The sequence below is a fragment of the Nerophis lumbriciformis genome, linkage group LG23 (genome assembly GCF_033978685.3).
Source record: "Nerophis lumbriciformis linkage group LG23, RoL_Nlum_v2.1, whole genome shotgun sequence".
NCBI classification, from domain to species: Eukaryota; Metazoa; Chordata; class Actinopteri; order Syngnathiformes; family Syngnathidae; genus Nerophis; species Nerophis lumbriciformis.
In genome coordinates this window covers 31719470-31746990 of record NC_084570.2, presented here as the reverse complement: position 1 = coordinate 31746990, position 27521 = coordinate 31719470, and the positions used below count along the sequence as shown (strand labels likewise).

The following is a 27521-nucleotide window of genomic DNA, read 5'->3' as shown; positions in this document are numbered from 1 at the left end:
TGGTACCGGAGCTTGGCGTCGTGGAGCTGGTAGCGGAGCTTGGCGAGGAACTTGGCATGGTGGAGCTGGTGCGGCAACAGGTGCTAGCCTTGGTGCAGGTGGAGGTGGCCTAGCTGGGGGTTGCGGCTTGGCAGGTCGGAAGACTGGTGGTGGCGGCCGTGAGGGAGGCTGTGGCTTGGCATGGTGATGCCGAGCCACCCCACCAACACAGCTCCCGACCCCAGCCCCCCCCTCAAGGGGCGGATACCAGACGCGCTCCCTGCGGTCTGGAGCTCTCTGTAGGGGTGGGCGGGGGAGGGCAGAAATGTCCCCTTTATTTTGGCCAAATTGTTTTTTTTTTTTATCCCCCACCTGGGGTTGTGTGGGCGGTAAAAAAGAAAAAAATTGTGACGGGGGCGGGACTTGAGTCTTGGGGGGCGGGGCATGAGTCTTGGGGGGCGGGGCATGAAATTGGGATGGCTGTGACTGACTAGACCTGATTTCTAAAAACATGTTTTGATAATGTTTTATCAAAGACATGGCATTAGAGTTTTTAGCTGGAGGCGGGTGATTTAAAGAAAAAGTATTGAAACAAAAATCCTGGTCTGTGATGTCATCATGGGGAAGCCGGGCAGACTGCTGCTTGCTTCCGCCCGGAGGGGGCGGGGCTTGTGGGAGCGGCGTGTCCTGCTGGCTCGAGGAAGTTTTTCCCCGTCCTTGGCGACGTTTCCGGGACGGGAGCGACGCGCCGATCGGCACCAGCTTGCCTTCATTCCCCCACATCATCCCCCTGCGCTCCCTGGGGGAAAAGCGCAGCGTCTCTGCCTCCATGGCGCGCAGCACCTCCCAAGAAGCTTCGTCCTGAATGTCCAACTCGGCCAATTTAGGTGCGGAAAAGCGGGTTTTCTGACGACCTACTGTCAGGACTTGGTCCGGGGTGTTTGCTTTTCCAGGATGCAGCGGAAAATTGGCACGGGCGAGACGGGAACCAAGGTACATGATTTATTTAATATATCAAAAAAGGAATAAATGAAAGCGCGCACAGTGGCGGAGAATAAACTATGAAAAAACAAAAGACTATAGCAAAAAGTACAAATGAAAAGCACGCACAGTGGCGGAGAATAAACTATGAAAAACAAAAAGAGTATAAACATGGAACAAAAACTTACTTGGGTTGGACAAAAAAGGAGCAGCGTGAACATGGACATATGAAACAATGGACGTAGCATAAATGTGGAGTGGTATGGGGTGCGAGGTCGTCCGAAAGAAAAACTGAAAAACACTGAACTTAAATACTATGGACATGATTAGTGAAAGCAGGTGCGTGACTCAAAACGTGAAACAGGTGCGTGACGTGACAGGTGAAAACTAATGGTTGCTATGGTGACCAGACAAGGGAGTGAAAGACGGAAACTAAACAAAACATGACTTAAAACAAAACATGATAATACAGACATGACAAATTGTTGAAGCTTTGAAAGTGGAATTATTTCCCAGTCTTGTTTTATGTAGAGCTTCAGTCGTTCAACAGTCCGGGGTCTCCGCTGTCGTATTTTACGCTTCATTATGCGCCACACATTTTTGATGGGAGACAGGTCTGGACTGCATGCGGAGCAAGAAAGTACCCGCACTCTTTTTTTACGAAGCCACGCTGTTGTAACACGTGCTGAATGTGGCTCGGCATTGTATTGCTGAAATAAGCAGGGGCGTCCATGAAAAAGACGGCGCTTAGATGGCAGCATATGTTGTTCCAAAACCTGTATGTACCTTTCAGCATTAATGGTGCCTTCACAGATGTGTAAGTTACCCATGCCTTGGGCACTAATACACCCCCATACCATCACAGATGCTGGCTTTTGAACTTTGCGTCGATAACAGTCTGGATGGTTCGCTTTCCCTTTGGTCCGGATGACACGATGTCGAATATTTCCAAAAACAATTTGAAATGTGGACTCGTCAGACCACAGAACACTTTTCAACTTTGCATCAGTCCATCTTAGATGATCTCGGGCCCAGAGAAGCCGGTGGAGTTTCTGGATGTTGTTGATAAATGGCTTTCGCTTTGCATAGTAGAGCTTTAACTTGCACTTAGAGATGTAGCGACAAACTGTATTTAGTGACAGTGGTTTTCTGAAGTGTTCCTGAGCCCATGTGGTGATATCCTTTAGAGATTGATGTCGGTTTTTGATACAGTGCCGTCTGAGGGATTGAAGGTCACGGTCATTCAATGTTGGTTTCCGGCCATGCCGCTTACGTGGAGTGATTTCTCCAGATTCTCTGAACCTTTTGATGATATTATGGACCGTAGATGTTGAAATCCCTAAATTTTTTGCAATTACACTTTGAGAAACGTTGTTCTTGAACTGTTTGACTATTTGCTCACGCAGTTGTGGACAATGGGGTGTACCTCGCCCCATCCTTTCTTGTGAAAGACTGAGCATTTTTTGGGAAGCTGTTTTTATACCCAATCATGGCACCCACCTGTTCCCGATTAGCCTGCACACCTGTGGGATGTTCCAACTAAGTGTTTGATGAGCATTTCTCAACTTTATCAGTATTTATTGCCACCTTTCCCAACTTCTTTGTCACATGTTGCTGGCATCAAATTCTAATGTTAATGATTATTTGCAAAAAAAAAAAAAAAGTTTATCAGTTTGAACATCAAATATGTTGTCTTTTAGCATATTCAACTGACTATGGGTTGAAAATGATTATGCAAATCATTGTATTCCGTTTATATTTACATCTAACGCAATTTCCCAACTCAAATGGAAACGGGTTTGTACAAAATAAATTTAAAACAACATCTATGTCGTGCGTGCAATACAACTGTGCTGCTTTTATTTTGAAAAGTGTTTTTTATGGGCGTATGTCCGTGTGTAACCTGTGAGTGAAGGTGCACAGCGACAAGTGATGCCCGGTTATCCCAGAGACGCTAAAAAGAGAAAAGTTGATGACGAATGGCGGGTTTTCAACAAGACATGGACTGCCAAGTATTTCTTTACAGAAATTAAAGGTAAAGCAGTGTGCTTAATTTGTGGTACACAAGTTGCTGTGTTTAAAGAATATAGTGTAACGACCTGCTGAAGTTGATGTTGTGTTCTTTAGTTGCGGAAATGATGAGTGAGGATAGACGTGCGTGTGGAAGGAACGAGATAAGTTGAGCTGTGTTAGTATAGGTTGCTCAATAAAAGTTTAAAAATAGCGTCAGACTTGGTGTGCACTTCTTCTGGACGCTACAATTGGTGTCAGAAGTCAAACTTTGCGCATACTGCACTGCTTGTGTGCTCAGCCTGCTACGTCATCGGGAGGTACGTGCCACGATGTTTCCTGGCGACTTTGTCAAGATTGAAAGGAGGGGAAGGACATTGAGTGGGGACTTAAGGTGCCGGCAGCAACTGCAGATGTCTGTGTGAATCCCGGACGTGAGGAGCTCGCCGCAAAGAGAGAGAGAGAGGGAGGAAGGAGAAAGGCAGCGTCTACAGGTGCAGCGCACGCTGCTTGGCATGGGGGTATTCCGCCCTCAATGAAGACTCCCAGGTTTGATGGCAGGGCGAACTGGGAGGCATTTCATCCCACTTCTGACACCAATTGCATACCTGCCAACTACTCCGGTTTTCCCGTAATTAGTACGGTTTTCATCAACCTATTCCGGGTTACGGTTGCAGTGATAAAAAATACGGTTTTTCATTAATTAAATTTTTTTTTTTTTTTTAAAGTTTTATTCACGAAATCGCGTAACAACAATGACATTCGACCTGCTTCCCGTAACTTCCTATCGAGCCTTTCCGCGAGGCTATTTATAGCACCGCTGCCAAGCACGAGGCACCTGTTGTCATTGTTTCCAAACGAGCGAACGATCATGGAATCAGCCGGAGAAAAATCGCATACGAGTCTTAAACCGAAAAGAAAACTGCAGTCATTCCGTGAAGAATATTCAAAAGCCTATCCAGGAATAATTATTCGTTCCAAAAAGGGTGAAAACTACGCGAATTGCACCTTGTGCAGACAAGATTTTTCGATCGGACACGGAGGAATTAGCGATGTAAAAGACCACGTTGGGACAAAAAAACACAAGTCTAATGCCGTTGCTAGCGATACAAGTGGAAAACTTTCAACGTTTTTCGGATTTTAGCCACAAAAAGGTAATGACACCAATGTTATCTATTGGAATTGTTTAGTACTGTTATACTGTTAAAAGTGTTTATACTATTTATGCTTTCAAGTCCAAGTTGAAGAAATCTTGTTAAATGTTGACAGCATAACTACCAAAATACAGAAGTATGTCCTTAATATTTTTGCAGTGCTATTTCTGTTGAAAAGTTAAAATGATTACATTAGAGATGTGATGTGCCACTTTTCAAGTCTCTGATGGCTTAAATTAATTTTCATTCATTTTTCATATTTTGAATTATTTTGAAAGGCTTACAAAAAAACTACATTTGAATTGTAATTCCATGCTATTGACAGGACTATTAATTTTAATGAAGTTAGCTTACCATGTTTACAGTATGATAATTGTGATAGAAATGTGAATTTTAGGCACAGAATATTTTTTACAATTGAACAAGGCAGTAGATTATACAAGCTTGGACAGAAAGTTGATAATGACACCAATTTTTTTTTTAATGGAATTGTTTAGTACTGTTTTACCATTTGTTTACTGTAAAAAGTGTTTATACTGTTTATACTTTCAATTAACAAATTGAAGTCTTGTGAAAGGTTGACAGAATAACTGGCATTAACTGTCAAAATAATTTCAAACTATTGAAGTTAGCTTACAGAATAAACATGTCAATCAACCCATCTGATTTTTGCTGTAATATTTTTGTTTTGAAAAGTCACTGTGACTGATAGAAAAGTGATGGTTTTAGCAACATTTTAACCTGTCTGAATGCTAATAATCATTTTGCGTCGGGGGGTGAAGCCTGAACCCCCCACCAGGACTTTGTCCTGGACCTACCGGGGCCTGCGGCCCCTGGACCCTGGCTACTAGGTTTTTCTGATTTCAAATGCGATGCAATTGTAGCGTCCAGAAGAAGTGCACACCAAGTCTGACGCTCTTTTTAAACTTTTATTGAGCAACCTATACTAACACAGCTCAACTTATTTTGTTCTTTCCACACGCACGTCTATCCCCACTCCTCATTTCCGCAACAGCAACTCTTCCCCCTTCTTCGCCAATCACCTTACAGGCGTGCTACGTTCACAACAAAGAGGATGCAGGATAAAGTGACAGAAATTGACAATTTTGCATTGTAATATACATCAGGAAGTGTTGTGTAAGAAAGTGTTGAAAATAAAACCATCAAAAGCCATCTGCTTTTGTATAAAGATAAGTTAGGTTAAATGAAAATATTCTTCTTATTATTATTTATCTTACAGTACATCAAAAATAATTTGAGCAAAATTTACTTGAAATATTGTCGGTGTGGCCCTCCAGCAGTGCTCGGGTTGCTCATGCGGCCCCCGGTTAAAATTAATTGCCCACCCCTGATCTAAAGAAAGCCTTTGATACCACTTTGATATCATTCAATTCTACTAGATAATATGGGAAGATATGGAATTAGGGAGCTGGCTGGTGACTGGTTAAAAGGTTTTTTAACAGGGAGGGTATCGTTTGTTCAAATGGGCCAATTTTTATCTGATACTCTTGGCATTGCTTGTGGTGTCCCCCAAGGGTCCGTGTTGGGGCCAAAACTGTTTAATGTATATATTAATGATATGTTTGATACATCCAAAATACTGAAATGTATACTATTTGCAGACGACACAAATATATTCTACAGTAGTGATGACTATAATGAGCTCATAAATACAGTTAACACAGAACTAAACATAGTAAAAAAAAATGGATGGACACAAATAAATTATCTTTGTATATAAATAAAACTAAGATATTGATGTTTGGAAATCGCAAAATAACGTCTGAACAGAAAATATGTATTGATGGTACCCAAATTGAAATCGTAAATGAGAATATATTTTTGGGAGTAATAATTGATAGTAAACTATCATGGAAACCATGTCAGACACATTAAAACTAAAATCTCCAAAAGCCTCTCAATTACAAACAAAGCAAAACTATACCTCAATGAAAATGCACTTCGTACTCTATACTGCACCTTGGTACTCCCATACCTTACATACTGTGTTGAAGTATGGGGGAATACTTACCACAACACAATTCATCCTCTGATCATATTACAGAAAAGAGCAGTACAGATCATTCACAACGTTGGTTATTTAGAACATACTCATAATCTGTTTATGCAATCAAAGTTGCTCAAATTTGATGACCTTGTTAAATATAATACATTAATAATCTCATATAAAGCATTTAACAAATTATTGCCGCCTAATCTACAACGTTTTTTATAAGACGAGTGCAGGCTCATAACTTGAGAGGCTTTGGATATTTCTCATTGCCGAGAGCTCAAACCCCTCGTAAACGTTTTTGTGTGTCTGTATGCGGAGTAAAACTATGGAACAAACTGGACTTACAACACAAGCAACGCCAAACTATTAATCGATTTAAACTATTATGCAAACATGGGGTCTGGTTCAAATATAGAGGTGAGGGTCTTTAATTTGACCTGCTGCTGTACTCTGTCTCAAAGTGTTAACATGCGCTCAATGTTTCCTTACCATTATTGCTATGTTGTCTATTACCATTATTGCTATGTTGTCTATTACCATTGTTGGTATATTAATTATTCCTACATTGTTGATACAAATTATTGTTACAGTGTAATAATTAATTATTATTAATTATTAATAAATCCATGGTTCTCGCCCGGAAAAGGGTGGAGTGCCATCTCCGGGTTGGGGAGGAGATCTTGCCCCAAGTGGAGGAGTTCAAGTACCTCGGAGTCTTGTTCACGAGTGAGGGAAGAGTGGATCGTGAGATTGACAGGCGGATCGGTGCGGCGTCTTCAGTAATGCGGACGCTGTATCGATTCGTTGTGGTGAAGAAGGAGCTGAGCCGGAAGGCAAAGCTCTCAATTTACCGGTCGATCTACGTTCCCATCCTCACCTATGGTCGTGAGCGGGTACAAGCGGCCGAAATGAGTTTCCTCCGCCGGGTGGCGGGGCTCTCCCTTAGAGATAGGGTGAGAAGCTCTGTCATCCGGGGGGAGCTCAAAGTAAAGCCGCTGCTCCTCCACATCGAGAGGAGCCAGATGAGGTGGTTCGGGCATCTGGTCAGGATGCCACCCGAGCGCCTCCCTAGGGAGGTGTTTAGGGCACGTCCGACCGGTAGGAGGCCACGGGGAAGACCCAGGACACGTTGGGAAGACTATGTCTCCCGGCTGGCCTGGGAACGCCTCGGGATCCCCCGGGAGGAGCTGGACGAAGTGGCTGGGGAGAGGGAAGTCTGGGCTTCCCTGCTTAGGCTGCTGCCCCCGCGACCCGACCTCGGATAAGCGGAAGAAGATGGATGGATGGATGGATGTAATAATTATTGTTACCTGTGGTAATGCCACTATGATACAACATCTGTATTATAATCCTTGAACAAAGTAAGAGTGAAACTCATGTGAATAATCACTGAATGGAGAACTGGGGGTGGGATTAAATAAGTTATCTTCTTCCCACTCCCTTTCAGGCAAAACTGGACAATCATGCACTATATTAATTTATGTTATTATGTTTTGTCAACTTGTACTTCTTTATGTCATTGCCTGAAATAAATAAATAAATGAAAAAAAAAAAAAATGATAACAATAATAATAATAATGATGATATAATAATAATGATAATGATAATGATAATTATTATAATAATAATGATGATGATGATGATAATATAATAACAACAATAATAATAATAATGATATAATAACAATAATGATTATAATAATAATAACAACAATGATGATAATAATAATAACAACAATGATGATAATAATAATAAAAATGATGATGATGATAATAATAATAATAATAATAATAATGTTGTCTGTCTATCTGTGTTGACCCCTGTGTTGACCCCGTCTTCCTCTCGAATGTAGCTGGGATAGGCTCCAGCACCCCAGCGACCCCGAGAGGGACAAGTGGTAGAAAATGAATGGATGGATGATAAACATATTAATAATAATAATAATGATATAATAATAATAATGATGATGTAATAATAATAATTATGATGTATAATAATAATAATAATTGACCCCGAAGAGAATAAGCGGTAGAAAATGGATGGATGGATGATATAATACTAATAATAATAATGATGATATATATTAATAATAATAATGATGATATAATAATGATGATAATAATACTAATAATGATGATAATAACAATAATAATAATAATGCTATAATAATAATGATAATAATATTAATAATGATAATAATGATAATAATAATAATAATAATAATGATGATATGATAATAATGATAATAATAATAAAGATGATGATCATATAATAATAATAATGATGATGATGATGATGATATAATAATAATAATAATAATAATAATAATGATATATAATAATGATGATGATATAATAATAATAATGATGATGATATAATAATAATATTAATGATGTATAATAATAATAATAATAATTACCATTATATAATAATAATGATAATAATACTAATAATGATGATGATAATAATAATAATAATAATAATACTAATAGTTTTGGCCCTGCGATGAGGTGGCGACTTGTCCAGGGTGTACACCGCCTTCCGCCCGATTGTAGCTGAGATAGGCTCCAGCGCCCCCCGCGACCCCAAAGGGAATAAGCGGTAAAAAATGGATGGATGGATGGATAATACTAATAATGATGTCAATATAAGAATGAGAATAATGATGATATAATAATAATAATAATAATATATAATAATGATGATGATATAATAATAATAATAATGATGATGATATAATAATAATATTAATGATGTATAATAATGATGATGATATAATAATAATAATAATGATGATGATATAATAATAATATTAATGATGTATAATAATAATAATAATAATTACCATTATATAATAATAATGATAATAATACTAATAATGATGATGATAATAATAATAATAATAATAATAATAATAATACTAATAGTGTTGGCCCTGCGATGAGGTGGCGACTTGTCCAGGATGTACCCCGCCTTCCGCCCGATTGTAGCTGAGATAGGCTCCAGCGCCCCCCGCGACCCCAAAGGGAATAAGCGGTAGAAAATGGATGGATGGATGGATAATACTAATAATGATGTCAATATAAGAATGAGAATAATGATGATATATTAATAATGATCCTAATAATAATAATGATAATAATAATAATGATGATGATATAATAATAATTATAATAATACTGATGATGATGATATAATAATAATTATTATAATAATACTGATGATGATGATATAATAATACTGATAATAATAGTAATAATGATTATGATGATGATATAATAATAATAATAATAATGATAATAATAGTAATAATGATTATGATGACATGATAATAATAACAATGCTAATAATAATAATAAAAAACACAGAAATGTTAATATGGCCCTAGTGATCATCTGCATCACACCTGCGATGATTGCTTTGCTGCTCGGGTCCTCAAAGAACATTTTTAAGCCATCTTCTTGCAACCAGAAGGCGCTTTTTTAACCGTTACCCTGCTTAGAAAAAAGTTTCATTATAAAAATAATACCAAATAATACATTGAGAAAATCGGTTTGAATCGAGAATCCATTCTCAATCGAATAGTCACTTCATGGAATTGTTAGGTACCCAAAGATTCACACCCTTACTGTCAGTAACTCTCTTTTTCCCCACCAGTCACACAACTTCCTTCCTTCACAATAATAGCCCTGTACTGGTCCAATGTGGTCAATTGTGTTTGCTTTACAGAAAGCCCCAATGACGATGCCTTGGTCCCCCAAATGACTAAATGTGCCCCTGTGCTAACGTTAGCGACACTAGCATAGCAATGCTAGCGACAGTGCTAACACTACATCTTTTTGCAATATATGATCATTAAATATTTTGTTGGATGATTAGATCATATTAAAGATATGTTTTTATTGTCAAAATGGAAAGAACAAATACATTTAGTGCTTGATGAACACTAATTACATCCAGGCGTTCAAGCATTAACCCGGGTGCGCTAAAGGGCCACACGCCGTTTGACTGGTGGATCACCGTAAGTCACTTTTGCATCACCCATGACCCGAAGGTGGTTTGGTGTCGTCTGCAGATCTCCAGCACCTTCTCCTGGTCACTGTACGAGTTGTCCCGGCACCCCGAGATGCAGGCCTCACTGCGCCAAGAAGTCCTGGCGGTCCTGGAGGGCAAGGCCGTGCCTGAGGCGGCGGATGTAGCGCGCATGCCTCTCCTGAAGGCTACGATCAAAGAAGTGCTCAGGTAGGATTCCTCCCGGACGAGGTCTCGCTGGTGATGTTTATTCACGGGGACTTTTCGCAGGTTGTACCCGGTCATCCCTGCCAACGCCCGAGTCAACGTCGAGAGGGACATCCAGGTCGGAGGCTACGTCATTCCTAAGAACGTGAGTCTCTTCACGGGTCATTAGCGCCATCGTCATCATCATCATCACACTTGGCGTCCCTCCTTGCAGACTCTGATCACCCTGTGCCAATTTGCCACATCTCGGGACCCCTCGGTGTTCCCCTGTCACAATGACTTCCTGCCACGCCGATGGTTGAACAAGGGGAAGACTCACCATCCTTACGCCTCGTTGCCTTTCGGGGTGGGCAAACGGAGCTGCATCGGGCGGCGGATCGCTGAGTTGGAACTTTACCTCGCTCTTGCCAGGGTGAGCATTTTCAGGACTTCACATTCCACATCTCCATGGTCCTTTGTGCTCAGTCAGTCCATGTTCCTTGTGGCTTGCCAGTGAGTCCTTTCGAACAACTAAAATAATATTCCCACTTTGAAAAATGTTGTACAAATGTTGCAGTAAAAACAGCTAACTCCAAACAATGTTTAGGAATATTCTTATTTGTAACGACATTTTTATAACAACCTTTTTCACGTTGTCATTATGGGGTATTGTGTGTAGAATTTTTGAGGACAAAAATCAACGTATATCATTTTGGAAGGAGGCCGTAGCATAACAAAATGTGGATGAAGTGCAGCGCTGTGACACGATCGATTAGATTAGATTCTTAGGGGAGTAACGATTCGATTCACAATCAAATCTCCATTAAAAATCAATACTTTCTTTTAATACCACAGGATGTCAGTTCTGTGATTAACTACATTCATCCATAAAATAAACGCAAATCTATGATCATTTCTACAAAACCCAAAAGCAGTGAAGTTGTCACGTTCTGTAAATGGTAAATAAAAACAGAATACATCCATCCATCCAACCATTTTCTACCGCTTATTCGCTTCGGGGTCGCGGGGGGCGCTGGAGCCTATCTCAGCTACAATCGGGCGGAAGGCGGGGTACACCCTGGACAAGTCGCCACCTCATCGCAGGGCCAACACAGATAGACAGACAACATTCACACTCACATTCACACACTAGGGCCAATTTAGTGTTGCCAATCAACCTATCCCCAGGTGCATGTTTTTGGAGGTGGGAGGAAGCCGGAGTACCCGGAGGAAACCCACGCAGTCACGGGGAGGACATACAAACTCCACGCAGAAAAATCCATGATTTGCAAATCCTTTTCAACTTATATTCTGTCATGATCCGTTACCCGGATCATGGCATGATTTATGTTGATTATGTTTCTGCTTTAGTCTGTTTCCTGGGTGCACACTCTTTCCCTGTTTATTCTTGGTTTCCATGGGCACTGATTCTCCTCACCTGTCTTAGTTTTGGCAATTAGTGTTCCACCAGGTGTTTTGGCTAATCACTCCCCTTTATAGTTTCCTGTCACCCAGCAGTAAGTGCTGGGTCAATGTTTGCTCTATGCAACATTTACGTTTCCCCTGGTTTTCTCCTCATCGTAAGTTTGTGCACGCTAGCATTCCTTGTTTATCACCCTTGGTGACATTTTGGTTTTTGTTTAGCTCCACGCTTGCTAGCGTCCTCAGTTTTCGTATTTTTGTCCTGCCTTTTATTTATTAAAAATACTTAATCCTACCTGCACACTCCTCCTGCTTGTCTTCTGTACTGGAAGGAACACACCAGCACAGCTATGCGTCCCCGAAGACGTAACAGATTGACCCAGCCAGACGAAGTGTTCCTGTCCAACACGGACAAACAAGACATCCTCCTGGAGCTCAGAGCGGACGCGCAGCCATGGGAAGACGAGGACGAAGCCGAGCTGTCCGAAGAAGACCTTCCGGCCGACGCCATGGTAGCATGGGGGCAGCTAATGGCTAAGTTCACGGAAGCAGAGACCCGTTTCCTCCCCCACTCTCAAGCCACCCGGACGTCGTTCACCCCATCCGGTACGCGAAGGCTCGGGCAGCGGGGCAGCTCAGAGCAGGCGCAGAAGGGGTACCAGTCGGACACTTTGCCCTCAACAATGTCTGCCAGGCTCTTCCCGTGCGGCTTCTCCTCCCCTCAGTCACCACCTGCTGGCAACTGTCCAGAAAGGCGCCAGCGGCGCACACGCACAAGGCCAGATTCCAGGCTTCCTAGAGCCCACCCGCCCGTGCCCTCTGCTCCCGCCGAACAAGCGCTCCCCCCACCAGCTCCATCTAGCATCTGGAATCTGCTTCCTGAGGGGGGGGCCAGTGCTAGTAGCGTGTCAGCGGGACAAGCAGACCTCATTCCACTGAGGATGCTGCCTGCCTCTCCTCCAGCGGGGGCGCTGTCTGCTTCGGTCCTACTTCCTGCCCCAGTGCCACAAAGCAAGTTGGACCCGCCAGAGAAGTACAGTCCGGCTTGGGTGGATGAGTGGTACAGCAAGGTACTCATTGAACTGCAACTGGAGGAACAATCCCAATCAGCAGAGAACACTCCGCCCACTCCTCTGGCTCCTCCCACGCCGACAGCCCGGACGCCTGCCACTCTGACGCCACCATCAACCCTGGTGGTCCTGCAAACGTCATCCTCTCCACCTCCTGCTCCAGCACTGCAAAGCACACAAGACCCCGCAGAGACCAACCCAGTAAAAAGGGCATTGCACCAACAGGCCAAACAACTTGAACAACAAGAGGAACAGTTTGGCGTTCTTGGGGCTTGCGTCAACGCCATGGCGGAACACCAAGACGCCCGCCTTGGGGCTTTGGAGAGACAGATGAGTAGTATACTCTCCGCACTGCAGGTGATGATTCCCCCTACGGCCAACACAGCAGTCCAGCTGAGACATCCACCACCCACAGAGACTCCGTTTCCTGCTCCGCCTACGGCGACAAACGAGCCGCCTGCTCCGCCTCTGGCTCCGCCCACGCCGACAGACGAGCCGCCTGCTCCGCCCACGCCGACAGACGAGCCGCCTGCTCCGCCTCTGGCTCCGCCCACGCCGACAGACGAGCCGCCTGCTCCGCCTCTGGCTCCGCCCACGCCGACAGACGAGCCGCCTGCTCCGCCTCTGGCTCCGCCCACGCCGACAGACGAGCCGCCTGCTCCGCCTCTGGCTCCGCCCACGCCGACAGACGAGTCGCCTGCTCCGCCTCTGGCTCCGCCCACGCCGACAGACGAGCCGCCTGCTCCGCCCACGCCGACAGACGAGCCGCCTGCTCCGCCTCTGGCTCCGCCCACGCCGACAGATGAGCCGCCTGCTCCGCCTCTGGCTCCGCCCACGCCGACGGCGCCTCCTGCTTCCATGGCGACGGCGCCTCCTGCTTCCACGGCGACGGCGCCTCCTGCTTCCACGGCGACGGCGCCTCCTGCTTCCACGGCGACGGCGCCTCCTGCTTCCACGGCGCCTCCTGTTTCCACGGCAACGACGCTTCCTGTTTCCACGGGGACGACGCTTCCTGTTTCCACGGCGACGACGCTTCCTGTTTCCACGGCGACGACGCCTCCCGCGCCTGCCTCGCCTACGACGTACCCACCTCGTGTCCGGCGGGCCGCAGCACGGCGCCGCCCACCTCCTCGTGTCCGGCGGGCCGCACCTCGGCGCCGCCCACCTCCTCGTGTCCGGCGGGCCGCACCTCGGCGCCGCCCACCTCCTCTTGTTCGGCGGGCCGCACCTCGGCGCTGCCCACATCCTCTTGTCCGGCGGGCCGCACCTCGGCGCCGCCCACCTCCTCTTGTCCGGCGGGCCGCACCACGGCGCCGCCCACCTCCTCGTGTCCGGCGGGCCGCACCTCGGCGCCGCCCACCTCCTCGTTTCTGGACTTTTCATGGACACTTTTGGCGCCAACAGCAGCGACGCCCCAGACTTTGGTACAGGACTCAAAGACTGCTGAAGTTCTGGCGCCAGTCTCGTCCGCCTCCTCAACGGCCACAGACATGGCCGTTCCGAGGTCGCCCGCCTCGACGATTGCGGCGACAATCCACCCGCCGCCGCCACCTGACTTGTCCCCGGTGGCTTCGGGGACACATGGCCTGGCGGCCCACCACCAAGTCCTCCCTCCACCCTCCCGTGACTTGACTTTCTGGGGTTTTTTTTTTTTTTTTGTAGGGGAGGGGATTCTTGTTTGGGACGTCTGGGATCCGTCCCTTAAGGGGGGGGTTATGTCATGATCCGTTACCCGGATCATGGCATGATTTATGTTGATTATGTTTCTGCTTTAGTCTGTTTCCTGGGTGCACACTCTTTCCCTGTTTATTCTTGGTTTCCATGGGCACTGATTCTCCTCACCTGTCTTAGTTTTGGCAATTAGTGTTCCACCAGGTGTTTTGGCTAATCACTCCCCTTTATAGTTTCCTGTCACCCAGCAGTAAGTGCTGGGTCAATGTTTGCTCTATGCAACATTTACGTTTCCCCTGGTTTTCTCCTCATCGTAAGTTTGTGCACGCTAGCATTCCTTGTTTATCACCCTTGGTGACATTTTGGTTTTTGTTTAGCTCCACGCTTGCTAGCGTCCTCAGTTTTCGTATTTTTGTCCTGCCTTTTATTTATTAAAAATACTTAATCCTACCTGCACACTCCTCCTGCTTGTCTTCTGTACTGGAAGGAACACACCAGCACAGCTATGCGTCCCCGAAGACGTAACAATATTCAATTGAATGGACTGCAAAGACAAGATATTTAATGTTCACACTGAGAAACACTTTTTTTTGTTGCAAATATTCATTAATTTAGAATTTAATGGCAGCAACACATTGCAAAGATGTTGTCACAGGGGCATTTTTACCACTGTGTTACATGGCCTTTCCTTTTAACAACACTCAGTAAGCGTTTGGGAACTGAGGAGACACATTTTTGAAGTGGAATTCTTTCCCATTCTTGCTTGATGTACAGCTTAAGTTGTTCAACAGTCCGGGGGTCTCCGTTGTGGTATTTTAGGCTTCATAATGCACCACACATTTTCAATGGGAGACAGGTCTGGACTACAGGCAGGCCAGTCTAGTACCCGCACTCTTTTACTACGAAGCCACACTGTTGTAACACGTGGCTTGGCATTGTCTTGCTAAAATAAGCAGGGGCGTCCATGATAACGTTGCTTGGATGGTAACATATGTTGCTCCAAAACCTGTATGTACCTTTCAGCATTAATGGTGCCTTCACAGATGTGTAAGTTACCCATGCCTTGGGCACTAATGCACCCCCATACCACCACAGATGCTGCTTTTACACTTTGCGCCTAAAACAATCCGGATGCTTCTTTTCCTCTTTGTTCCGGAAGACACGACGTCCACAGTTTCCAAAAACAATTTGAAATGTGGACTCGTCAGACCACAGAACACTTTTCCACTTTGCATCAGTCCATCTTAGATGAGCTCGGGCCCAGTGAAGCCGGCGGCATTTCTGGGTGTTGTTGATAAATGGTTTTGGCTTTGCATAGTAGAGATTTAACTTGCACTTACACATGTAGCAACAAACTGTAGTTACTGACAGTGGTTTTCTGAAGTGTTCCTGAGCCCATGCTGTGATATCTTTTACACACTCATGCAGTACCACCTGAGGGATTGAAGGTCTAATATCACTGCTTACGTGCAGTGATTTCTCCAGATTCTCTGAACCTTTTGATGATATTACGGAGCGTAGATGGTGAAATCCCTAAATTCCTAGCAATAGCTGGTTGAGAAATGTTGTTCTTAAACTGTTGGACAATTTGCTCACACATTTGTTGACAAAGTGGTGACCCTCGCCCCATCCTTGTTTGTGAATGACTGAGCATTTCATGGAAGCTGCTTTTATACCCAATCATGGCACCCACCTGTTCCCAATTAGCCTGTTCACCTGTGGGATGTTCCAAATAAGTCTTTGATGAGCATTCCTCAACTTTCTCAGACTTTTTTGCCACTTGTGCCAGCTTTTTTTTTAAACATGTTGCGGGCATCAAATTCCAAATGAGCAAATATTTGCAAGAAAGAACAAACTTTACCAGTTCCAACGTTAAATATCTTGTCTTTGCAGTCTATTCAATTGAATATAAGTTGAAAAGGATTTGCAAATCATTATATTCTGTTTTTATTTACCATTTACACAACGTGACAACTTCACTGCTTTTGGGGTTTGTAAATTAGTTAAAAGAAAACTGGTTTTGTTTAATAAAATTCTACCCAAACATTTAATAAAGTCAAATACAAATAAGGCAACAAGAGAAGTATCTTAACACTTCTCTTTTCTAAAGTAAATGTGTACAGCAGATATAGATCATCTACATCAACAATATGATTAAAAAATATAGATTTTTTTTTATCAATAAGGAATCGTTACTAAAGCGAATCACGATTAATCTAAAATCGATTTTTTTTTTTGACACCCCTAATGTATAATATGTCAACATTTCAGGATTCAGCTAAAGCGGGGGTGTCAAACTCAAATACAGAGTGGGCCAAAATTTAAAACTGAACAAAGCCGCGGGCCAAGGTTGAACAAATTAACCTTTCAATAGGGACCCAAACAAGTTTTGCATTGAATATTGAACAAGCAAAGCTTATATAACTTTATAGTGACATGCAAAATCGAGTTTCAAATAATAATAATAATAATAATAATAAAAAAATATCAATGGCATATCAAATACAATTTAAATAAAAACACACACGCACACACACCTTGTAGCGTCCCGGAAGAGTTAGTGCTGCAAAGGATTCTGGGTATTTGTTCTGTTGTGTTTACGTTGTGTTACGGTGCGGATGTTCTCCCGAAATGTGTTTGTCATTCTTGTTTGGTGTGGGTTCACAATGTGGCATATATTTCTAACAGTGGTAAAGTTGTTTATATGGCCACCCTCAGTGTAACCTGTATCGCTGTTGATCAAGTATGCTTTGCATTCACTTGTGTGTGCGGGCAGAAGCCGCACATATTATGTGACTGAGCCAGCACTTGTTGGACTAGATGAAAAGCGGACATGACGATTTACGGGAGGGGCACTGAAATTTGGGAGTCTCCCGGGAGGGTTGGCAAGTATGAGAATCAGCGGTGAATGCGGTGTTACCACGGCACCGCCGCTGTACATAATCGGCGGGCCAGCTCTAGTGTTAATTTGATATCGCCTCAAGGGCCAAGTGAAATTACACTGCGGGCCAATTTTGGCCCGCGGGCCAGAGTTTGACACCCATGAGCTAAAGGCTTCATTCAGATAAAACTACCCTTCACAATAAAAGACAGAGGAGATCACCACCACTCATTCATTCAGGTCTTTAAAGGAGAGCTCAAAAGGTAATTGCTTTAAAAAGAAAATGCAAAAAAATATATTTTAATGCCTCATTTAGGACCAAATATAGAACAGGCTTTCACAAAATGTAAAAATCTCCCCAAAAGATCTGCGAATAAAAGCGAGAGGAAAATGTTGACAGCAAGTATCAATAAAGATACTTTCTCATCGGCTTGAAAGAGGCCTTAGGTGACCATTCATTGTGTTTCCTTGGTTGGTGTTTATTTCCTGTCAGCGCTCTTGTTTTGGTTCCATTTCCTGTTTGGCTCTCTGAGTGCTGTTTCCCCTCACTTGCTGCTGATTGGCAGCCTGGCCACACCTTTTGTCAATCAGCTGGCTGCTATTTATGCCTACCTCACCCTCCAGTCAGGGCTTGCTGGTTGGTTTCCTGTTTCCTGTTTCCTGTTTCCTGTTATCCTGTCTCCCTGTTATCCTATCCTGTGTCCTGTTATCCTCTCTCCTGTTATCTTGTCTCCTGTCTCCTGTCTCCCTGTTATCCTGTCTCCCGTCTCCTGTTATCCTGTCTCCCGTCTCCTGTTATCCTCTCTCCCGTCTCCTGTCTCCAGTGTCCCTGTTGTCCTGTCTCCTGTAATCCTGTCTCCCGTCTCCTGTTATCCTGTCTCCCTGTTGTCCTGTCTCCTGTTATCATGTCTCCCTGTTATCCTGTCTCCCTGTTATCCTGTCTCCTGTCTCCCTGTCTCTTGTCTCCTTGTCTCCTGTTATACTGTCTCCTGTTATCCTGTCTCCGGTCTCCCTGTTCCCTGTCTCCCTCTCTCCCTGTCTTCCTGTTATCTTGTTTCTTGTCTCCCTGTCTCTTTGTCTCCTGTTATCCTGTCTCCTGTTATCCTGTCTCCCTGTTATCCTGTCTTCTGTCTCCCTGTCTCCTGTTATCCTGTCTCTCTGTCTCCTGTTATCCTGTTTCCTTGTTATCCTGTCTCCCTGTCTCCTGTTATCCTGTCTCCTGTTATCCTGTCTACTGTTATCATGTCTCCTGTCTCCTGTTATCCTGTCTCTTCTCTCCCTGTTTCCTGTTATCCTGTCTTCTGTTATCCTATTAAAGTCATGTTTTCCTGCGCTATGCCTGCCATCTCTGCATCCTGGGGTTCACCACCAACAGATCACGACACCTTATCGTTTCTCCACTAAATGTCGTCCTCGCTGACTGAAATGTGTATTTTGTTGACTAAAACTAAAATGTCACATTTTCCTCCAAAGACTTTGACTAAAAGTCAATCAAACAAAGCTGCGTAGATGTACGACGCCATGTTGGAAATAATCTCTCTGGTCCTGTCAGATCCTGGTGGAGTTTGACGTGAGGCCGGATCCAGAGGGGGTTTCTGTGAAGCCAAAGACCCGCACGCTGCTTGTTCCTGCAGAAGTCATCAACCTGCAGTTTGTTGAACGATGACCCAGTCCTGCCCGCGTTACGTGAAGGTGACCACCAGGAGGTCACCTGCTGGTCCAGCTGAGGCCTGTGGAGCAGACTCCACTTGCTCTTTATGCCATAAGTGTTTTTATTACAGTTGGACATGCCAAGTCTTTTATTACATCCCATGATGCAACGGAGCTGAGGAGTGATGTTCCCTCTGGTCCTCTTGAAGCAAACATGTGGTGTGTGAGCATCATGGAGCAAAGTTTTAGTACAGGGATATCAAAATGGTTTTTATTGAGGGCCGCTTGTAACAGTGAATAATGTATGAATTTGCCTCTGGATTTCATTATTAATTATATAAATCGTTTTAAGTACACTGTCCATTTTACATTAAAAACTTTACATTTACAAAATTTTACTGTAAAATATTGTTATTTTTTTCCATTTTTTACAACATTTAACGATAAATGGAAAAACAGTACAACTGTTTTTTAGTGGGGTTTTTACGGAAAAAGCTGGCAGCTTAGTTGCCAGAATTTCTGTGTTAAATTGACATTGTTTATATAACATGATATTGTTCATGGAAAAACAGTACAAGTTCTTTTTTTATTCTGGCAACTTAGCTGCCAGTTTTTCTACTGTAAAAACAAATGCACCGTCTTTCCCTTTACAGTAATACACCGTTAAAAACAACAACCGTAGATTTTACAGTCAAAAACTGGCAGCTCTGTCAATAGAATTTCAACGCAAAAAAACAGAAATAGTTTTTTTCGATTTACAGTAACATGCTGTAAAGAACGACGTAACATTTATTGTCATTTTTATTAATTTGATGGGTAGTTTGCTGTAAAGTTAAGTATTTTTATTTAGACAAAAACATGTTTGGAAAGTATGATAATATACTGTAATATTTGTTGCAATATTGGATACTATTAAAGTTAAAAAGGCATGCAATTTCAAGCAGTACATATATTTCTTCTGTCAAAATGAAAAAAATTTATGACATTTAGTGAGAAAATAAGTACATTATTGACACATATCATTTACAGGTGTTTGTGGGCCAGATAAAATGATGTGGCGGGCCAGATCTGGGCCTTGAGTTTGACACCTGTGTCTTAGTAGATCTTTAGTGGCCGTTATATCTTCTACTCTATTTATTCTCAAATAATGTGCAACTATAATTGTCATTAAATGCAGAGTCACTTCTTCGCGTGTGCGTGTGTGTGTGTGCGTGTGCGCGCGTGCGCGCGTGTGTGTGTGTGTGTGCGTGTGTGTGTGTGTGTGTGTGTGTGTGTGTGTGTGTGTGTGTGTGTGTGTGTGTGTGTGTGTGTGTGTGTGTGTGTGTGTGTGTGTGTGTGTGTGCGTGCGTGTGCGTGTATGCGTGCATGTGTGTGTGACAACCGTCATGTCTATCGTCACCATTTCAAGTCCAGTCTAAATGATTCTTTGAACTCACGCGTTGCACAAGTAGGACCACATTTCGAAGAACTTGGGTATCAAAGTTCTTGTGTGTGGAGTCGATTGTGGGTCAACAATCGTTCAGCTCCAAGGTGACAAATACAGTTATCGTCACACAAGAACTACAGTAAAGATGCTGGAAATGGTATGTGGATTTTAACATGAACAAAGTACTGTGAATACTTAATGACTGTGGTTCTAAGTAATACTTCAGGAAACACTCCCAAGTACCACCATAATGACAACATTAAAATACAGTAGTGTAGTAGATCTAAGTATTCATCAAGTACCACCATAATGACCAACATTAAAATACAGTAATGTAGTAGACCTAAGTATTCATCAAGTACCACCATAATGACAACATTAAAATACAGTAGTGTAGTAGACCAAAGTATTCATCAAGTACCACCATAATCCATCCATCCATCCATCTTCTTCCGCTTATCCGAGGTCGGGTCGCGGGGGCAGCAGCTTAAGCAGGGAAGCCCAGACTTCCCTCTCCCCAGCCACTTCGTCCAGCTCTTCGTGTGGGACCCCGAGGCGTTCCCAGGCCATCCGGGAGACATAGTCTTCCCAACGTGTCCTGGGTCTTCCCCGCGAACTCCTACCGGTCGGACGTGCCCTAAACACCACCCTAGGGAGGCGTTCGGGTGGCATCCTGACCAGATGCCCGAACCACCTCATCTGGCTCCTCTCGATGTGGAGGAGCAGCGGCTTTACTTTGAGCCCCCCCCCGGATGGCAGAGCTTCTCACCCTATCTCTAAGGGAGAGCCCCGCCACCCGGCGGAGGAAACTCATTTCGGCCGCTTGTACCCGTGATCTTGTCCTTTCCGTCATAACCCAAATCTCATGACCATAGGTGAGGATGGGAACGTAGATCGACCGGTAAATTGAGAGCTTTGCCTTCCGGCTCAGCTCCTTCTTCACCACAACGGATCGATACAGCGTCCGCATTACTGAAGACGCCGCACCGATCCGCCTGTCGATCTCACGATCCACTCTTCCCCCACTCGTGAACAAGACTCCGAGGTACTTGAACTCCTCGAACTCCTCCACTTGGGGCAAGATCAATCAATGTTTATTTATATAGCCCTAAATTACAAGTGTCTCAAAGAGCTGCACAAGCCACAACGACATCCTCGGTACAAAGCCCACATAAGGGCAAGGAAAAACTCACCCCAGTGGGACGTCGATGTGAATGACTATGAGAAACCTTGGAGAGGACCGCATATGTGGGTAACCCCTCCCCTCTAGGGGAGACCGAAAGCAATGGATGTCGAGTGGGTCTTACATAATATTGTGAGAGTCCAGTCCATAGTGGATCCAACATAATAGTAAGAGTCCAGTCCATAGTGGGGCCAGCAGGACACCATCCCGAGCGGAGACGGGTCAGCAGCGCAGAGATGTTCCCAGCCAATGCACAGGCGAGCGGTCCACCCCGGGTCCCGACTCTGGACAGCCAGCACTTCATCCATGGTCACCGGACCTGTGCCCCCCCCCTCCACAAGGAACAGGGGAGCAGAGGAGAAAAGAAAAGAAACGGCAGATCAACTGGTCTAACAGGGGGTCTATTTAAAGGCTAGAGTATACAAATGAGTTTTAAGATGGGACTTAAATGTTTCTACTGAGGTAGCATCTCTAATTGTTACCGGGAGGGCATTCCATAGTACTGGAGCCCGAATAGAAAACGCTCTATAGCCCGCAGACTTTTTTTGGGCTCTGGGAATCACTAATAAGCCGGAGTTCTTTGAACACAGATTTCTTGCCGGGACATATGGTACAATGCAATCGACAAGATAGGACGGAGCTAGACCGTGTAGTATTTTATACGTAAGTAGTAAAACCTTAGAGTCACATCTTAAGTGCACAGGAAGCCAGTGCAGGTGAGCCAGTATAGGCGTAATATGATCAAACTTTCTTGTTCTTGTCAAAAGTCTAGCAGCCGCATTTTGTACCAACTGTAATCTTTTAATGCTAGACATAGGGAGACCCGAAAATAATATGTTACAGTAGTCGAGACGAGACGTAACGAACGCATGAATAATGATCTCAGCGTCGCTAGTGGATAAAATAGAACGAATTTTAGCGATATTACGGAGATGAAAGAAGGCCGTTTTAGTAACACTCTTAATGTGTATCTCAAAGGAGAGAGTTGGGTCGAAAATAATACCCAGATTCTTTACCGATTCGCCTTGTGTAATTGTTTGGTTGTCAAATGTTAAGGTGGTATTTTTAAATAAATGTCGGTGTTTAGCAGGACCGATAATCAGCATTTCCGTTTTCTTGGCGTTGAGTTGCAAGAAGTTAGCGGACATCCATTGTTTAATTTCATTAAGACACGCCTCCAGCTGACTACAATCCGGCGTGTTGGTCAGCTTTAGGGGCATGTAGAGTTGGGTGTCATCAGCATAACAATGAAAGCTAACACCGTATTTGCGTATGATGTCGCCTAGCGGCAGCATGTAAATACTAAATAGTACAGGGCCAAGAACCGAACCCTGGGGAACTCCGCACGTTACCTTAACATAGTCCGAGGTCACATTATTATGGGAGATGCATTTCATCCTGTCAGTAAGATAAGAGTTAAACCACGACAAAGCTAAGTCTGACATACCAATACGTGTTTTGATACGCTCTAATAAAATATTATGATCGACGGTATCGAAAGCAGCGCTAAGATCAAGAAGCAGCAACATAGATGACGCATCAGAATCCATCGTTAGCAGTAGATCATTAGTCATTTTTGCGAGGGCTGTCTCCGTAGAGTGATTTGCCCTGAAACCGGATTGAAAAGGTTCACAGAGATTGTTAGACACTAAGTGTTCATTTAGCTGCTGTGCAACAATTTTTTCGAGGATTTTCGAATTAAAGGGAAGGTGGGACACCGGTCGGTAGTTTACCATGAGGTCAGGATCAAGGTTAGGTCTTTTGAGCAGAGGATGAATAACCGCTTTCTTGAATGCTAGTGGAACAGTGCCAGAGGAAAGTGATAAGTTTATAATATTTAGCACTGATGGACCTAATAATACAAAAAGCTCCTTGATAAGTTTCCCAGGAAGTGGGTCAAGTAAACATGTTGTTTGTTTTATCCCACTTACACGCCGTAATAGTTCCTCTAATGTTATTTCATCAAAAAGAGAGAGACTATTTTGTATTGCAGTATCCGTCGTAGATACAGTTGTATCTGTGTTAATAAAACCCAGTTGTAGCTGGGATGCGTTGTCTTTAATCTCCTTTCTAATGAGTTCAATTTTCTTATTAAAGAAATTCATAAAGTCATCTGCCGAGTGGGTGGAGCTATTGGGAGGAGTCCCTTGTTGGGTTAGCGATGCTACTGTACTAAACAAAAATTTAGGGTCGTTTTTGTTGAGGCGGATGAGATTTGAGTAATATTTAGCTTTAGCTAAGGTAAGCATGCGTTTATACGATATTAAACTATCACTCCATGCTTGATGGAAAACCTCAAGCTTGGTCGCGCGCCATTTGCGTTCCAACTTTCTACATGATAATTTATGAGCTCTGGTTTCTTCTGTAAACCATGGGGTGCGCCTTTTAGGGGCCCTTTTTTGTTTTAGCGGTGCTATACTATCAATGGTTTTGCGCAGGGCATTGTCAAAGTTGTTAGTTAGGTTATCAATAGAGCCGACATAATTTGGGAATGGTGCCATTACCGAAGGCAGTAGGTCAGCAAGAGTCATCGTTGTGGCAGCATTAATGTTGCGGCTGCTATAGCAGTTATTATTATTATTACTTTGTTGACAATGAGTCAGAACTTCGAATTTTATAAGGTAATGATCGGACATTACTTTAGTATACGGGAGTACCATAACTTTGGAGGTGGTGACACCCCTGACCAGCACTAGATCTATCGTATTACCGTTGCGATGCGTAGGTTCATGTATTATTTGTGTAAGACCACAGCTATCAATTATAGTCTGGAGCGCCACGCACTGAGGGTCCGATGGGGTATTCATATGGATATTAAAGTCCCCTATTATGATTATATTGTCTGCGTGCGTCACTAGATCAGCAACGAACTCTGAGAATTCATTGATAAAGTCCGAGTAGGGCCCTGGGGGGCGGTAGATAACAGCCATATCGAGAGGCAGCGGTGCGACAGACCTCATAGTAAGCACCTCAAACGATTTGTATTTATTATTTAGGTTAGGGGTAAGGTTAAAGTTTTCATTGTATATTAGTGCGACACCCCCACCCCTTTTAAGGGGACGGGCAATATGCGCATTCGTATAGTTAGGAGGAGATGCCTCATTTAGCGCAAAAAAATCGTCTCGTTTGAGCCAGGTTTCGCTAAGACCAATGACGTTAAGATTGTTGTCTCTAATGACCTCATTAACTAATAACGTTTTGGGAGACAATGATCTTATGTTTAAAAAGCCCATATTATAAGTATTGGGCTGTTTTGACGAGTTTTTGTTTAAATTATCCATCCATCCACCCATCCATCTTCTTCCGCTTATCCGAGGTCGGGTCGTGGGGGCAGCAGCTTAAGCAGGGAAGCCCAGACTTCCCTCTCCCCAGCCACTTCGTCCAGCTCCTCCCGGGGGATCCCGAGGCGTTCCCAGGCCAGCCGGGAGAGATAGTCTTCCCAGCGTGTCCTGGGTCTTCCCCGTGGCCTCCTACCGGTCGGACGTGCCCGAAACACCTTCCTAGGGAGGCGTTCGGGTGGCATCCTGACCAGATGCCCGAACCACCTCATCTGGCTCCTCTCGATGTGGAGGAGCAGCGGCTTTACTTTGAGCTCCCCCCGAATGACAGAGCTTCTCACCCTATCTCTAAGGGAGAGCCCCGCCACTCGGCGGAGGAAACTCATTTCGGCCGCTTTTACCCGTGATCTTGTCCTTTTGGTCATGACCCAAAGCTCATGACCATAGGTGAGGATGGGAACGTAGATCGACCGGTAAATCGAGAGCTTTGCCTTCCGGCTCAGCTCCTTCTTCACCACAACGGATCGATACAGTGTCCGCATTACCGAAGACGCCGCACCGATCCGCCTGTCGATCTCACGATCCACTCTTCCCCCACTCGTGAACAAGACTCCGAGGTACTTGAACTCCTCCACTTGGGGCAAGATCTCCTCTCCAACCCGGAGATGGCACTCCACCCTTTTCCGGGAGAGAACCATGGACTCGGACTTGGAGGTGCTGATTCCCATCCCAGTCGCTTCACACTCGGCTGCGAACCGATCCAGTGAGAGCTGAAGATCTTGGCCGGAGGAAGCCATCAGGACCACATCATCTGCAAATAGCAGTGACCTAATCCTGCAGCCACCAAACCAGATCCCCTCAACGCCTTGACTGCGCCTAGAAATTCTGTCCATAAAAGTTATGAACAGAATCGGTGACAAAGGGCAGCCTTGGCGGAGTCCAACCCTCACTGGAAACGTGTCCGACTTACCGCCGGCAATCAGAATCAGAATCAGAATCAGCTTTATTGTCATTACGCAAGGTAACGAGATTGAGGCCATTCCATACAGTGCGATGTGTGCATGCTAGAAAAACAATGTGCAAATATATAAAAATTTAAAAAAAAATGTAGAAGTGCAATGAATATGGTGTGAAATGAATATATACATGAAAAAACAAAACAAAAACAGGGTGGTTGGTGGAATGGGTTATTGCACCGAAGAGAAGGCAGTTATGAGGGACAATGGGGCAGTCCGTTCAGGATGGTTATGGCCCTGGGGAAGAAGCTGTTCTTTAGCCTGTTTGTTTTGGTTTTAATGCACCTGTAGCGCTTCCCAGAGGGCAGCAGGTGGAACAGGTCAGAGCCAGGGTGGGTGCTGTCCTTGATGATGGCACTGGCTCTGTTGAGGCAGCGGGAGGTGTAGATGTCCGTCAGAGAGGGGAGAGGGCGGCCGATGATCTTCTGAGCCGTCTTGACCACTCTTTGCAGCCTCTCCCTGTCTGCTGCAGTGCAGCTGCCGTACCATACCGTAATACAGTAGGTCAGCAGGCTCTCGATGGACGAGCGGTAGAAGGTCAGCAGCAGGTCAGGCTTCAGGTTGTACTTCCCGAGGACTCTAAGGAAGTGTATCCGCTGCTGAGCCTTCTTGATGATTGATGTGGTGTTGACTGTCCAGGAGAAGTCATTAGAGATGGGGACTCCAAGGTACCTGAATGCGGACCAAGCTCTGGCACTGAGCATACAGGGAGCGGACTGCCACAATCAGATAGTCCGATACCCCATACTCCCTGAGCACTCCCCACAGGACTTCCCGAGGGACACGGTCGAATGCCTTCTCCAAGTCCACAAAACACATGTAGACTGGTTGGGCAAACTCCCATGCACCCTCAAGGACCCTGCCGAGAGTATAGAGCTGGTCCACAGTTCCACGACCAGGACAAAAACCACACTGTTCCTCCTGAATCCGAGGTTCGACTATCCGGCGTAGCCTCCTCTCCGGTACACCCGAATAGACCTTACCGGGAAGGCTGAGGAGTGTGATCCCACGATAGTTAGAACACACCCTCTGGTTCCCCTTCTTAAAGAGAGGAACCACCACCCCGGTCTGCCAATCCAGAGGTACCGCCCCCGATGTCCACGCGATGCTGCAGAGTCTTGTCAACCAAGACAGCTCCACAGCATCCAGAGCCTTAAGGAACTCCGGGCGGTTCTCATCTACCCCCGGGGCCTTGCCACCGAGGAGCTTTTTAACTACCTCGGCAACCTCAGCCCCAGAAATAGAAGAGCCCACCACAGACTCCCCAGGCACTGCTTCCTCATAGGAAGACGTGTTGGTGGGATTGAGGAGGTCTTCGAAGTATTCCCTCCACCGATCCACAACATCCGGAGTCGAGGTCAGCAGAACACCATCCTCGCCATACACGGTGTTGATAGTGCACTGCTTCCCCTTCCTGAGGCGGCGGATGGTGGTCCAGAATTGCTTCGAAGCCGTCCGGAAGTCGCTTTCCATGGCTTCCCCGAACTCCTCCCATGTCCGAGTTTTTGCCTCTGCGACCGCTGAAGCCGCACACCGCTTGGCCTGTCGGTACCTGTCCGCTGCCTCAG

General features: G+C 44.8%; 1 protein-coding gene across 1 annotated transcript in view; it reads left to right on the top strand.

Moving 5' to 3' along the window:
- cyp27b1 (cytochrome P450, family 27, subfamily B, polypeptide 1) overlaps window positions 1-19443 on the top strand; it is a 51920-nt gene extending 32477 nt beyond the window's left edge. The window contains exons 6-9 of the mRNA XM_061984734.2: window positions 10214-10380; window positions 10441-10522; window positions 10592-10789; window positions 18953-19443. Of these exons, the coding sequence (XP_061840718.1) occupies window positions 10214-10380; window positions 10441-10522; window positions 10592-10789; window positions 18953-19066 (561 nt within the window). The 3' untranslated portion in view covers window positions 19067-19443. The remainder of the gene's footprint in view (window positions 1-10213; window positions 10381-10440; window positions 10523-10591; window positions 10790-18952) is intronic.
- The last annotated feature ends 8078 nt before the right edge of the window (window positions 19444-27521 follow it).